The sequence below is a fragment of the Lampris incognitus genome, chromosome 2, assembly GCF_029633865.1.
Source record: "Lampris incognitus isolate fLamInc1 chromosome 2, fLamInc1.hap2, whole genome shotgun sequence".
NCBI classification, from domain to species: domain Eukaryota; kingdom Metazoa; phylum Chordata; class Actinopteri; order Lampriformes; family Lampridae; genus Lampris; species Lampris incognitus.
Window position 1 is genome coordinate 104,045,291 of NC_079212.1, and position 15,562 is coordinate 104,060,852.

General features: G+C 41.9%; 1 protein-coding gene across 1 annotated transcript in view; it reads right to left on the bottom strand.

Moving 5' to 3' along the window:
• Nucleotides 1-11,393: 11,393 nt before the first annotated feature.
• Nucleotides 11,394-15,562, bottom strand: part of LOC130107018 (DDB1- and CUL4-associated factor 1-like) — a 56,837-nt gene continuing 52,668 nt past the window's right edge. Inside the window, exons 28-30 of the mRNA XM_056273409.1 lie at nt 14,331-14,489; nt 13,889-13,958; nt 11,394-12,165 (exon numbers count right to left, since the gene is read on the bottom strand). Coding sequence (XP_056129384.1) covers nt 12,101-12,165; nt 13,889-13,958; nt 14,331-14,489 — 294 coding nt within the window. The 3' untranslated portion in view covers nt 11,394-12,100. The remainder of the gene's footprint in view (nt 12,166-13,888; nt 13,959-14,330; nt 14,490-15,562) is intronic.

Genomic DNA, 15,562 nt, shown 5'->3' on the forward strand with positions numbered 1-15,562 from the left:
CAAGGTCTTTGGATTATAATGTGCAACCCTGTCAATGTTTCTGGAATGAGATGTTGCTGCTGAATTTTTCCAAATGTAATTTTCTGTCACTTTGAGCTCTACAAACCAATGTTTAACAATCTCCACTGTATTGAAGAGAGACAGCTCTACATAGGTCAACTCTAAACCTCGCCAAATAGCAGACTGCACTATAGGGTAAGTGGGAAAACTATTTTATTTTTAATTTGTATTTTGAGTGAACTGATCCTTTAAATACAAAAGACATCCTAAAAATATCCTCTCCTTTAGGGAACAGTAGTTACAACCATGACATTACTTTTCTCTGTAACAAAGTGGAAGTTAAAGGGATAGAAAATGTAAAATGTAGTGTAAATACATGCATGGGTTGATATATAACCAACAAGGGAAGTGCGAAGCTTAAATCGGACTGAGGATCACTCCGACAGCCTGCCACCTGTTCTTTGTTGTATGACTAGACATTTAAATTCTGATCCAGGTGTCAGGCTGCATGGAACCCAGTACAAGAGTGTTTTGAACAATAATAACTGATAGGAAACCTTTAAATGAATGTTAAATGAAAGGCAGTCATTTTGCTCTAGTTGGCCATTAGTCTGCCTCGCATCTGACTTGATGAAGGGCCACTACAGCAGGATCAGTGCAATTTTGTAAATAGCTAAAAGGTTTTGTGTGAACACATTTAACCTCTATTACTTTGTGTTGAGAACAGCTCTATCACGATTCAGAAATCAGAAATTATTTCAGAGCAAGTCCACAAGTGTTTGAAAATAATTCTGTATTTGTTTTAAACTGCTTGGTACCTCAGATAGATAGACAGGCATCTACAATTTCACATAGGGTCAAGTAAGCAGTTAAGTCTTGGAAAACTACTCAGCCAACTCTTAAATACTTTACAAGCACTTGTTTTGTCTTAAGTGGGCAACCCTATTAGACCAAACCCTATGTGGAAATTAAATTCCAAATATGGTCAGACTAAGGTTGGTAACCCCCTAGCAGATAACTGAAATAGCGGATAAGTTATGATGGGTGACAGGGAATATGACTTAAGCAAAGTGAAACTGTCACACCTCTGATTATCGTCTGACCAGTGGTCACACTTCTTGCAGTTAACCTTTTCTAATACCCCTTTCACACTGGCCAAAAAACCCGCTTACAGCCACCTTTGGTCAGTGTAACATTGACCACCAAAGGCGGATGTTAGCAGGCTTTTTTGGCCAGTGTAAAAGGGGTATTATACAATATTTGAATTTTGCCCTTTTTGCCCATCAATGAAACTGCTCAGTAACTGTACTCAGAAGTGAGCAAATTGAATGATTAAGAGTGAGACTATGAGATACATGAGGTAGATTACTTTTTAAAAAGTTCAAAAAAGCTGTGTCAGTCTGATCTGTTGTAGCATAGCTTGATGAATCTCTTACAAAGAACTGGTTTAAGCAATGATTACATATTAACAATATTATGTTTATATATATATATCTACTCATATATTTTTGTAATGTGTGTGTGTGTGGTGTTAGTGTAGATAGCGGGACCGAAAACTAAAGCACTTATGATCCTAATTCTTTTTGGAGGTGGTAGGTATTGTCTCAGAGAGTAAGGGAAAATCCCAGAAAATTAAAATTATGCATAATTATGCAAAATATGAATTTTTCTAAAAACGGCTAAAAACCACTTTTCTCGGCGTTTCAGATGATTCTGAGCATTTGGGGGGAGGGAGTTGGAGTGGGGGGGGTTTAGGGGCAGGGGGAAGGTGGTTAGCTGGCAGGATGAAGAGGAGGGAGATTTAGACGGGTGGATAACCAAACCGCTACATTGTAGCGGGGTTCTTCTAGTATATATATATATATATATATATATATATATAAATATATGTATGTGTGTGTGTGTGTGTGTGTGTGTGTGTGTGTGTGTGTGTGTGTGTGTGTGTGTGTGTGTGTGTGTGTATGTAGAGCGTTTTTTTTAAACCGCCAATGGTGTCGAGAAAAGTGCTCAACAAATGAGGAGCGGAATATTAAGATAGATGTAGGAAAAAAAACTTTAATACATAGCAGTACAAGATTGTTTCATGCGTCGCACCAGCTGATGAGTGCGCGATGAGTGCTAGTATACACACACACACACACACACACACACACACACACACACACACACACACACAATACAGTCTGTCATACAACTCGAGGATCTATTGCTGAATAATGCTGATGAGGTGTGAAATAATCCAAACTACTGTGTGTGTGTTTGGGGGGAGGGGTCTTTACATTTTAAAAACATAAATTCTAAAGATAACCTCCACAACCAAAACCCTTTTATGTCCTCCAGTCTGAAAACAATACTGTAGTCTTAACTTATGCACCATTAGACGTTATACAATAGTAACAGAAAACAGTAATGCTAAGTGAATTACCACCAGAGCCTTCTTTTAAATAAATAAAATCAATTTCAACAAGAGACGTGGTTGTCAAGTTCCAAGCCCATCATGAGTTTTACAAGAAAATAACTCTTGCATCATTACAGATCATTAGACACAGTTTCATATTATTTTCAAAGAAAAAAACAGGTTGAATTTGGGATGTCAAATAAAGCAATGTTTCACTTTGGTATAACTTTTGCTATTTCTGTATCTCTGTGGAAGGATCATTAATGGACATTTAATAAATAGCCAATTAGCTACTGCTACTGGTCACCTGTAGCCTGGGAACCGGACGAATATGCAAGCTTACATTTGCTCTGGCATATACGTCTGGCCACCCTCCCGTTCAGACAGACTTCCACCTAATCTGGCCCAAGTCGGGCCAATCACAATCGTTTATCTAATATGGGGCGGGTTTGATACGATGACGTACAGCCTTATTTTTTTCCCACCCGCATTCCGGGAACTCTGCCTCTGATGTGCGAGTACTCAATTGCCTCGATTCGATTGGTTAGGTTGTTTATGGTTAAGGACAGGGTTAGCCAATCTGAGGCAGAGTAAGGGGGGGGCGTACAGAGAAGCGCTGTTGGCTGCCGCTGATGTAGAATGGTCTGTTGAGTCCGCTATCATCACAGTATTAAATGAACTGAATGGGATATTTTCTCTAAAAGAATAACAAACAACTGTACTCAAAGCTTTTATCGGCAAGAAAGGTGTGTTTGTCGCACTTCCGACAGGATTTGGTAAATGTTTAAGCACTACGTCACACGTTTCATTGCTCCGATTGGTTGTAGGTCTATCCAATTGCGTCCAGAGGCGTTTTGATTCGCGCCCATTGATAATGCCCGTTGGAAATTGAAAAAGAACTGAGAGGAGTCAGACTAATACGCATTTACAAATTCATCCAGTTCTCAGGCTAGGTCACCTGCAGTGAGGGTTCACAATACCTGTTTGCAGTTACCAATAAATGCTTAATAAAAAGGAGACACTGACTTTCAATACACATCTGCGAGAAGGAATTGTGCTGGGGGCAAGTGTAAAATAAATAAAAAGGTTTTACCAAGATGAAATATTGCTTTAACATCTGTGCCAGTGGAAAACGATGTTCCTAAATAAAATTATGACTGCATGTGAAAAACCTGATGTTGCCATGTCTCATCTATGACACTTATTTTTAACCCAAGTTGTAATACCGATAAACATATGCCGCGGGTATCCTTGTTGTCAGGACGTGTGTGCTAAATTCAGGGCATCGGTTGTTTTTAACCGGGAACCTCTCTTCACAGCAATGGCTAATTTCTTTCAAAATTGATTAACAATGACACAGTTTTTACTGTTGGCAAGAGCAATGAAAGTTTAGCATGTTTTAGCCCTCAGAGTGCTGAGCGCTGGCAGTCAGATTACATAATTTGCAGCACACAAAAGAGCAACGCACTTAGAATGACTTAAGCCTAAACAGCACTAACCAGCCTCCTCGAGGAGCCGATGCTTCCAGAGACACAATGGGCAAAATAAGCTGTAAATAGCAACTCTCCTATCAACCAGCCAACACAAATCAACAGATGTCTTTATGCATGCTCGATAATCCAGGTAAGAAAATCAAAGAAAGTTGAATTAGTTCATCTGTACACAAAGTTTATTGACAGAAACGTTTCATCGCTCATCTAAGTGACCTCTTCAGTCTAAATTGACTGCAGGTATCCCCACCCTTATAAACAACACAACGGCATAATTACCAAAACAAACGCTAAGTTTCATATGCAAAATGCCGTGACCACTAGCTAGAGGTACAACGGCCATGTGTACGATTCACAGAGATTTGGGAATGTTTGCAATCACAACATTGTAAAATGGCGACAGATGTACTCTTAGGCTGCGCTGACACAGCGGCTGGGGAAGGGAACGCGTCCCACATTAAGCAGGCCCTGGTTAAGTGTGGTTATCCTAACTGGTGGGCATTGTCAGGCAATTCAGGAAGACGCCCAAACAGTGCATCAGCCGATCGAAGAGAGGAGGACAACATCTGCCTAATGATTCAGTGATTCCGTATGTGGCGGGAGTGTCGGAAAAGTTGAGATACATATTTTCCAAACACCGCGTCTCAGTTGCTTTCAAACCCCAAAATATGCCGCGCCGGAAATTAGCCCTCCCCAGGGATCTGGTCCTCCGGCACAGAGCAATATGGTGTATGCTGTTAAGTGCCGGGATAATTGCCATGACTTGTACATTGGGGAAACTAAACAGATGCTGGCCAAGAGGATGGCACTACACAGGAGAGCTAACACATCAGGCCAGGACTCCGCAGTCTACACCCATCTACAGGCCAGGGGCCACTCTTTCAAGGATGAGGATGTGCACATCCTTGATAAGGAGGAACGCTGGGTTGAAGGGGGTGTTAAAAGGGGCGTCTACGTGAAGAGGGAGACAGATGAGAGTACATCTGTCACAATCTTACAATGCTGTGATTGCAAACATTCCCCAATCCTCTGTGAATAGTACACATGGCCATTGAAACTCTAGTTAATGGTCACATCTATCTGCATATGAAACCGATCGTTGGTTTCGGTCGTTATGCCACTGCATTGTTTATAAGGGTGGGGATACCTGCAGTCAGTTGAGACTGAAGAGGTCACTTGTGCCCCTTTTCCACTACATGATACCGGCTCAACTAGACTCGACTCTACTCGTTTCTGTGTCGTTTTCCATTACCGTAACAGTACCCCCTCAGTGTAGCTGGATTTTCGGCTCTCCATTTTTTTATTTTTTTTATTTCAAAATGTACTTTTCCGCTTCGACCACTTCGGTATTTAAAAATGCCGGGTGACATCCCATGCGCTCATTGACGACGCCGTGACGCAAAAGGACGCAGTGACACGTTTCTCTGACCAATCAGAGATCTGCGTTGGTTTTGGTGCCCGCTCCAGTTTTTCTGGAACCTCGACAAGGGTGGTAACAGTTACCAAAATGCCGGTACTTTCAGGTAATGAAAAATGATAAAAGGTCGAGTCGAGCCGGTATCATGTAGTGGAAAAGGGGCATTAGATGAGAGATGAACCGTTTCTGTCAATAAACATTGCATCCAGATGAACTGATTTAACTTTCTTTGACAAATCAAAATAAATTAAAACGAATATGACTAATATAGAAGCCTGGTCAAAATAACTCCAAGCAAAAAATACAATTAAATCCATTTCACACATTAAAGGACAAAAAAAAAGAAAAGAAAAAAAGTTGCTGGGCAAAAAAGTTTTGGTGAGTTTCACCCTGACAAGACAACTGAAACATGAAGGATTGCAGAAAACCTAATTCATCCATTAAAGTGTTGGTGAAATCAATCTAATGCAGGATGCAGTACCAAACTGTGGTGAATTATTAAGCTGCAGTAGGCAGTATCTTATAACTTTGGTTGAAATAAATCATTTTGACCATTACATGTCACTAATGTAACCGGTTATTTTTTAGCCCGGTGCGGGATTCGATACGAGGTGTACTGCACCACAAGGCGACATCACTAACCGCTCGGCTAAAGGGTCAGACCCGTTAACTAGGGACTAACGTGTCTTATTAGTAGTTACAGTCGTCACCCTCCCCGGAAGCGCGCCCTCGCGCTTTGCTATTCCCGCGCTCCGAAGAAACTTCTGAGGATCTGCACACTTCCGGATCCCACCGATGCCCCCAATATAACCGGTTATTTTTTTGCCCGGTGCGGGATTCGATACGCTGTGTACTGCACCACAAGTCGACATCATTAACCGCTCGGCTAAAGGGTCAGATCCGTTAGCTAGGGACTAACGTGTCTTATTAGTAGTTTACACTAACATTTGATTGAAGAGCTCCTTTCAAATAATAATAATAAAAAAAATGTATGTCTGGGAGCGCCGGGCCCAATGTATTTAGTTTTTGAAAAACTGGACCTGATGTGGGACAATATCGACTCGGGGTCCTTCGACTACATATGACGTCACGGATTATGTTGCTGGCTTTATAGTTATTTAGCTGTGAATTTTTTACAATCCAAGTTGACAGAGTTGGTTAGTAAAGGTGCGAGGGCCGAAGGCCCGAGCTGCGTCTAAGGAGCGAGGCCGCAGGTTCCGGTCCTGGACGAGCGAACGCGCGAAGGCCGAAGCCCCGAGCTGCCTCTAACGTCAATCTACCGGTTCCCGCTGCTCCTATATGAACCAGCCCTTACCCAATCATAACGCGTGAAGTAGTGATGTCATCTTTAGTCGCAGGACGAGTAGATCAAGTACCGACACCGGCCTGAATCAAACAACCAATCAGGGTTAGCTAGCATGTAAGTAGGCAATAACAGCAACTCTGCATCCGGATTCTACGTGTCTTGGTTTGGCGCGGCGGCACACAACCAGATTTTGCGTCAAGAGCTATGGCAGTTTGTGCTAAATGTACAATACCTCCTTTGCCTATAACGGCGTATAGTACAAGACAAGCAAATTGAAGGAAGACCTTGGAGAACAGACAAAGAGAGCGCTAAATAATAATAATAAAAAGATCAGATGAGGGTAAACATTGGAGAGACATTTTCGAGATGGCAAGAGCTGCAGGAGTGTTAAGGGGATGAAGAGCGATGCAGAGTGATATGAGGCAGCTGAAAGAGAGGCGGAGGGTTTTGCGTTGGAATGTTAATGTTGCCTACTGCAGTTTTAATTGACTTCCAAGTTGTAATTTCTAGGCCTACAGTTGCATTATCAAACTGTTTACTTCTGGTTGAAGCATGGCTTTAATATCACAGGTATGTAAGTGAGACCAGCTATGTCTTATCGGTTTGACTGTTTAATGCCCATGTTAAAAAAAAATACTGCCTTAAGGGATTGAAATAGAGGTTTACTCTCGATGTTCAATGAAAGAAGTAGGTCCAATCTTTATGTCCTGTGTAAGAGGTAGGTGGTGTCTATATATTCAGTGACAGAAACTGGGTATGAACCTATATGAAAGAGACAGGCACATTGTGGGAAAAGGTTATATTTTTTTGTACAATACCGATAGCTGCATTCAGGCAAATACCATTCCTAAAAACACTATATTACATAATATGGTTCTAAATTCTTTACTTAAATAATAATTGAATCAGCAGGGGGAATGGTGATCAAACCTTGACTTGATGTAAAGTAGATCTGCTGTAAAGTTGTGATAACAGGTTTAAGGCGTTTGGCCATTGAGGGAGGGAGGGTAGACAGTGATTCTACCATTCATAGACAGTTGGCCCATACATCGGTTTTGGATTAGCACCAGAGAAAGTAATGATTAGACTATAAATATCAGGTCAGAGGTGGTCATACTGCCACTGAAGAGGTGGGTAAATTTCAATCCCATCATCAACTTTAATGATTAGACTATAAATATCGGCTCAAATAGGTGGTCATACTGCCACTGAAGCGGTGGGCAAATTTCAATCCCATCAATTTATTTGTAAATAACCATAGAATTATAATTGGGCATACTATACATGTTATAATTTACATGTTATTTTAGAAAAAATAAAATTAAAAGCCCAGTGGGAGAGGTAGATTGCTTTACTGAGGACGGGCAATGCTATTTCGCATCAAATAGCCTCATACCCCAATGAGCCAAAACATTATGACCGCTGTAAAGCCCCTTGAGGCAAATTTGTAATTTGTGATACTAGGCAATACAAAAAAAATTGACTTGACTTACAGGTGAGCGGAATGACGCCGAGCATCTTCAAACAAGGGCAAATATCAAGGTCTGGATAGATTAGATGGGAAGCGAACAATCAGTTCTTGTAGTCAACGTGTTGGATGCAGCAGAAACTGGCAGGAGTAAAGACCTGAGTGACTTTGACAAGGGCCAAATTGTTATGGCTAGAGCATCTCTGAAACAGTAAGGCTTGTGTTGCTGTAAAGCCCCCTGAGGCAAATTTGTAATCTGTGATATTGGGCTATACAAATAAAATTGACTTGACTTGTGGGGTGCTCCCAGTCAACAGTGGCGAGTACCTACTGACAGTGGTCTGAAGGGGGTAAAACCACATACTGGTGACAGGGTGTTGGGTGCCCAAGGCTCATCGATGTGCAAGGGCAACTAAGGCTATCCCATCTGGCCCGAACCGACAAAAGGTCTACCGTGGCACAAGTCACAGAAAATTATGATGATGGCTACAGGAGGAATGTGCCACAACACAGTGCATCGCACCCAGCTGTGTATGGGGCTGAATAGCCGCAGGCCAGTCAGAGTGCCCACGATGACCTCTGTCCACCGTTAAAAGCACCTACATTGGGAATGTGAGAGTCAGAACTGGACCTTGGAGCAGTGGAAGAAGGTTGCCTGGTCCGATGAGTCCTGTTTTCTTTTAGATCACATGGATGGCCATGTATGTGTGCGCTGTTTACCTGGGGTAGTGATGGCACCAGGATGGAGGTAAGACAACAAGCCGGTGGAGGGAGTGCGATGCTCTGGGCAATGTTCTGCTGGGAAACCCTGGGTCTGGCCATTCATCTGGACATCAATTTGACACGTGCCACCTACCATTGTTGCAGACCAGGTACACTCCTTCATTGCAATGGTATTCCCTGATGGCAGTGGCCTCTTTCAGCAGGATAATGTGCCCTGCCACACTGCACACATTGTTCAGGAATGGTTTGAGGAACATGATGAAGTGTTCCAGGTGTTGCTCTGGCCTTCAAATTGTCCAGATCGCAATCCGATTGAGCATCTGTGGGATGTGCTGGACTGACAAGTCCGACCCACGGTGGCTCCACCTTGCAACATATAGGACTTGAAGGATCTGCTACTACTTTTTTGGTGCCAGATACCACAGGACACCCCCAGGAGTCTTGTAGAGTCCATGCTTCAGCAAGTCGGCACTATTTTGGCGGCACACGGAGGACCAACAACACATTGGACAGGTGGTCATAACGTTTTTGCACATCAGTGTATTATTTCAAAAGAAAGTGAGGCCGAGAGGTTTACACATGCTCATTCCCAGCAAGAAAAGGTTATGCCTGGTATACCTGGATATGTAGCCTAAACTGAGCTACCAGTGACAAACTGAGCACATTATCCCATCAAAGAGCTTTTAGATGCAATTCATGGCTGTCGAGCACAAGTTCCTCATTTTCAGTCTAAGGAGTCCAAACCTACCTTCAGAAACTTAGACTTGGATCATTTGGTTGGTCATCAGTTGGGTTGACTGATTTTAATCAGCCATGACTTTGCTTATGGTAAATTAAACCCATACAAAGCACCCGATGTAACCATCTTCTGTGCTATTTTGGTATAGAAAGTGGGACTGTCAGATGGGCACCCCCCCCCCCACACACATCTACTTGATTTAGCCCACGGCTCCTCTAGAGTGTTCAATGTTTAGCTCTGTTGTACCACAACACTCCCTCTCACAACTGATCAGCAGTAGACTGACCTACAACACCTTGTATCTGGTATTTAGCCTTACACCTAACATAACCCATTACAATATTCCAAACCTCAACTTTGGTCTAATCCACATCGAGATAACAGTAAAGTTGATGCTGCTGCCAGCCACTTTGAGCATGTATTTTTTGTGATATTAGTTTTACTTTTACTTTCCTTAAAAGCTTCCAGTGTGGGAAGATGGCTGCGCGAATTCGTGTTTGCAGCGGCCTCACCCAGTGTCGGTGTCAGAAGATGGCGGCGCGAATTCACATTCGCGGCAGCCTCACCCATTACCGTCCATACAGTGTCTTTGTCCACATCTGCGTCTAAGTTTTGTCTACATTTGATGGCTGGGAGAGCTGGCGCTGGATCGGCAGAGAGAGTGGGGCAGGCTAAGCCAACTGCTTGCCCATCCAGACCGGCAGTTCCGATAACACCGAGGGCGGTCTGGCGGCGGCCTCACCTGGCATTGACTGTGATGTTTTTGATGTTGTCGTGAAGAGTGCGGGGGGTGTTGAGAGTGTCTGGCTGGGACAGCTGACGCTGGATCGACTGGGAGAGCTTGGTCTACATCGTCCAGTGGTCTGCTTTGTCCACGGCCCCTGCCTGGAGCTGCGCCCGAGGAGGAAACGCCAAGTGTGGTCTGACAGGCTACGGAAGCGGGGCGGGCTAAGCTAACTGCTAACCCATGCAGACCGGCAGTCCTGACAGTCATCCTGGCTGGCGTTCATTCCCTTAGACAGTGATTTTTTATTTATTTTTTTTAGTTTAATTATATGTGTTAGTTTGAGTATTTGTGTTCTTGTAGTTTTTGTATGTGTCTTTGTGTTGTACTGCTGTGGGCTGGCTGGGGAAACAGCATTTCGTTTCATTTCATGTACACAAGTACATGAAGTGAAATGACAGTGTTCCTGATTTGTGTCACCAAGTAATCTGGATGTTGACCAAAATAGTAGTTGTCTTTCACTTAGCCCCATTTGGGACTAGCACAAACCACTGCATGGGTGCTAGTCCCAATACATTGACAATTTCTTGGAAAACTCATTTTGCACACTTTTGACTTGGGTTAGGCAAAGTTTCCCAACCAAGATTGGCCTATCTGATCACCTTTCTGAAATTCTTTAACCCTTTCCTGTTACCCAAGTATAATATTTGAAAATATTTCTAATAAACCATAAAATCCAACATTTGTGTGGCTTTTTCACGTCTACCTTCAAATGCATCTCTCCATATAGACACTACTCTGTTCTTCTTCGCCTCTTGACTGTGCACTGGGAATCACAACCATTGCTAATTCCATTTCATTCAACTGAGTCTACTTGTTCATCATCACCATGGACAAAATACAAATATTTCCTTTTCAAAAAGGAACAAAAGAAAATAATAAATAGCCTCTCTATGGGGAAGAACGTTTGGTGTTCCTTCCTACAGGTTTCAAAAAAACAGAACGTTGGCGTCCATATTGACAGGTGCATTTGAAAATGTACCCAGACAAGCCTCGCAAAAGTGAGATTTTATACTTTATTGCAAATATTTTCAAACAATATGTTTCACTTGGTGAAAAGAAAGGGTTTCAAGGATTTCAGAACGCTTATCAGATCGGCAAATTTCTGTCAGGAAACCTTGCCCAACTCAAGTCAAAAGTTTTGTGAAGTTCACAAAACAAGTTGTCCAGGAAATCATTAAGGCATTTCCATGGGACAAGCACCCATGCAGTGGTTTGTGTTAGTCCCAAACGGGGTCTATCCTTCACTGTAAGTTAAATTAGCTTTGATAAATCATGGTCAAATGCTGATACTAACCTCATTAGTATATCTTAAAAATAAAAATACAATACAGGGGTCTTACTTCCAGTAATAATGAAATATCCAAAACAAAAGCATAATAACAACGTACATCAACATGGTGAAATATCATAAATACGTCATTCAAAATCTGCACACTCTTTGACCCATCTCTGTCTTAGGGAAAGAAGAAGCAGAGAGGGTCAGGTGAAACATCAGCGTTTCAGTTATACTTCCCCTATCTTAAAAAATAAAGAAGAAAAAAGGTCTTTTTGTTTTGTTTAAGACTTTGAATTCTTGTGTAGTCCTTTTTTGCCATTCAAATTTTACCCCCAGCTTCTCAACCAGGCCATCATCATCTTTCAGGATTAAAAGAATTGAAGATTTGAAAAAAAAAAGAAAGAAAGGAAAACTTTCACATCAGCACCGGTGCCCCTGCACAGGTAGGAGGCGATCCAGAGATGTTGCTCCTCAGAAGTGCTTAGTCATCAAGGGACTAAAGGTCATTCTCCAGATCTGAAGTGTCTATGAAAATGTTAACTGAGCTGTCCGAGGTGTCTGCTGCATAGAGAGAAAGACATATACAAGCTCACACATGCAAATAAACACACAAAAATATAATGCTACCTTTGATACCTGTGTTTGCATTATTTTTGTTGTAGAAAAAAAATAAATTAAGTATAATATTACAAAAAGGCTGACAGCCCAAATTAGGATTGTTGAGAATAATTATCATTAAATACATATCGATTTTGAATTTTTACTATGATGCCAATCTCCACTGCGTCACACATTCGATAGTAGCCTGGCTGAGGCCACATTGGATATGACTAAGCCACCCAGCACTGCTGCCTCCATCTACTTTAAGTGGCTAATGACCTGCGCAGCGCACCTAATGGTGCGAGGCAAGCTGGGGGCGTGGCGACAAAAAGTTGGAATCAAAATCAAAAGTTGAAACTCTGCCGCAGGACACATTCGCAAAGCAACAACCAGTCAGATTTTAGAAGGACAATTGATAAAATAGCCCTCTGGGGATGCCTACCTCAGTGTGAGATGCCCGGAATTCTCCCTGGGAAGTTTTATGGTAAAAAAAGAAGCCAGGCTACTTGTAATATTAAGGCAGCAACGGCCACTTAAATATGACTTGAGTCAACTTTTATTGACTCTGATTATCTTTGTGCAGTTACAAACTTCACATACACACACTTTTTTTTAAAAATTTCTGTATATAACCCACAAAGCCTGCGAATCCAATATTTATGCTGGTAGGGATTTGCATCATTGTTTTCAAAATTGGTCAATGAAGAAATGAATGAAGGTCCTTCTCAAGTAGGAATGCAACTACTAGATGTCATGGGTTTTCACTTTCCCTACTAACAAACTGCAGAAGCGAGCAGAGTTGGACACGCTAGGTTGCGTCATTAGTATAAACAATTAACAACTATATATATATATTAAAAAAAAACTCGTTCTTTGAAAAAAGGTTGGTTAACATTAGGTCCATCCCCATGAGTACTACACAACCAAACCTTTTATACAACCTCTTTTAACTCAAGGCCGTGCTAGGTCATGGATGCAGGCAGTTCAAAGATGTTAAAAGATGAGAGGCAGCCATGTCTAGACCTAATAGAGTTCCCCCATTGTCGTTGTTCTTACATTTTGGAACAATTGTTGCTATATATAGTTTAATTTCCCTTAGCTAAAATACCAGAGGCTTTGTTTTTATAGTGAAAAATGGACTAAGTAATTTTCTGACTGCTAGACATCAGACAGTGCTACAGAGAGTTCAGAACAGATACCAACAGCTAAGTCATATGTATTTCTAAGCCGCCACACTTGCTTCCTGTCCTCTTTGCAAGCTTCACCCTAGAATCAGTTCTCAACATCTCAATTATGGCTTATCCAGTTTCATGGGGATGGGGGGGGGTTGATTCACAGTGTGATCGGCATTACTAGCTATCCTTTCATTACAGGGAGTCATTTGATTCCCTGTTGACGTTAAAAAAAAATATTGCTTAATGTGGCTTTAAGCACATGGCGACTGATTCAGCTCGATTTAATACAAAAATTCCCCTTGAATAATCTATTTTTTTCCATAAAAGGAAACATAGTATACGAGCACTAAACACAAGTTGTATGCCCGAATTATGACTTTAAATTGATTAACAGATCCAAATCAAGCATAGGTGGTAATAACCACAAATTTTACTTTCAAATAAAATTTTTGAGTTTATACTCTAGGTTTAAAGTAAAACACCTGTAACGAATGAGCAGTTTTACTCACAGTCACCAAGGCTGGACTCTTCGTCAGAGTCGTCACCATCATCATCACTGTTGTTGAGGAGATGTGCCACCTCAGGAAAAAAAAAGGAGAAACATAACTTGTCATCTCTTCCCATTGAAAACTGTGGCTGACAAATGCAAGGCATAGAGTATATGCATTTAACCTTCATGAATTTTCGAGCAATAACTCCTAGTACAGTACAAAAGTTGGTGATAATACAAGACATGTCAACCCTTTCCTTTTCCGTAGAGATTATTTTTCCCCTAGGGGGTGTTGCAACTTTGCATTATGCTTACAAACAGCTGATATGTCATACCCTCCATGTTGTACGACTTTGTTCACCTGGTAGTCAACACAGTGGGTAACATCACTGACTAATAAAATGGCTTGGCTGAAACAACTCAGTTGTGTGAAAGAATGTTCTATGACAAGCAATGTATACCTCTTCATCTGTGGGAGACTCGGGCTGGTCTATATTAAGGTCCTCATCTGGGTTGAAACCGGCCAGTTCCACAACAAGAGGATCTGTGTCTAGATCATCATCATCATCATCGTCGTCGTCTGAATCTGTAGAGTCTTCATCCTCTTGGTCTTCATTGTCCTGGTGAGACGTATCAAATCAGTTTGTTATCATTATAACCATCTTATGGTAGAATTTCATTAGTGATAATTATGTCTTAATTGATAATCTCCATTATTGTGATACTAGTGTAACCCAGGTTATTTCTTGTGATTCAAACTCACAAACATCCCCTAAAAGCCTCACATGCGGAGACTGTTGGTGGCTGCTGAAATCTATAGATGCCCCCTGAACACATCACAGTGCAGGCTCCTGCGTAACATGAGTGAACACAATGTCATGTTGCAGCCGAAATCCATTGTCAGCCAAATAAATACAGCCCAGCACACCACACCACTTGGAGCTAAACAACATGCACCTCATCAGGACAAGCCTACCAGTGACAATCTCAAACTCGACCTTGACAACTCACCAATATCTGAACAATGGGAAGAGAGCATCATCACCAAGCTTAAATCCATTCCAGAAGTCTTTGCAGTAAATGACATGTCATACAGTCACACCAATGCTGTGAAACATCACATCAGGCTGTATGACAAAGCTACTTTTAAGGAAAGGCAAAGGCCTAATCATCCCTGTGACAGAGAGGCAGTCAAGCAACACCTCAAAGAACTACTCGATGCAGGGATCATTAAGAAGTCAGAGAGCCGCTTTGCGTCACCAGTAGTCTTGGTGCGGAAAAATGGTTCCATCAGGCTATGTATAGATTACAGAATATTAAATGCACAAACCATCAGAGATGCATATGCCCTCCCGAACATTGAAGAACATTTGCAGCCCTCAGCGGTGCCACATGGTTTTCCATCATGGATCTCAAGTCTAGTTATTACCAGGTCGAGATGGCTGAGGTAGATAAGCCTAAAACCACTTTTGTGTCCCCCCTAGGCTTCTTTGAATTCAATCGTATGCTACAGAGTGTCACAAATGCTCCGAGCACCTTCCAATGCCTTATGGAGAAGTATGTTGGTGACCTGCACCTTAATGAGGTACTCGTGTTTCTAGACGACTTAATAGTGTTCTCTGACACATTGGAGGAACATGAAGTACAGCTCATGAAGATACTGAGCCATCTCAAAGACAACAGCTTAAAGCTG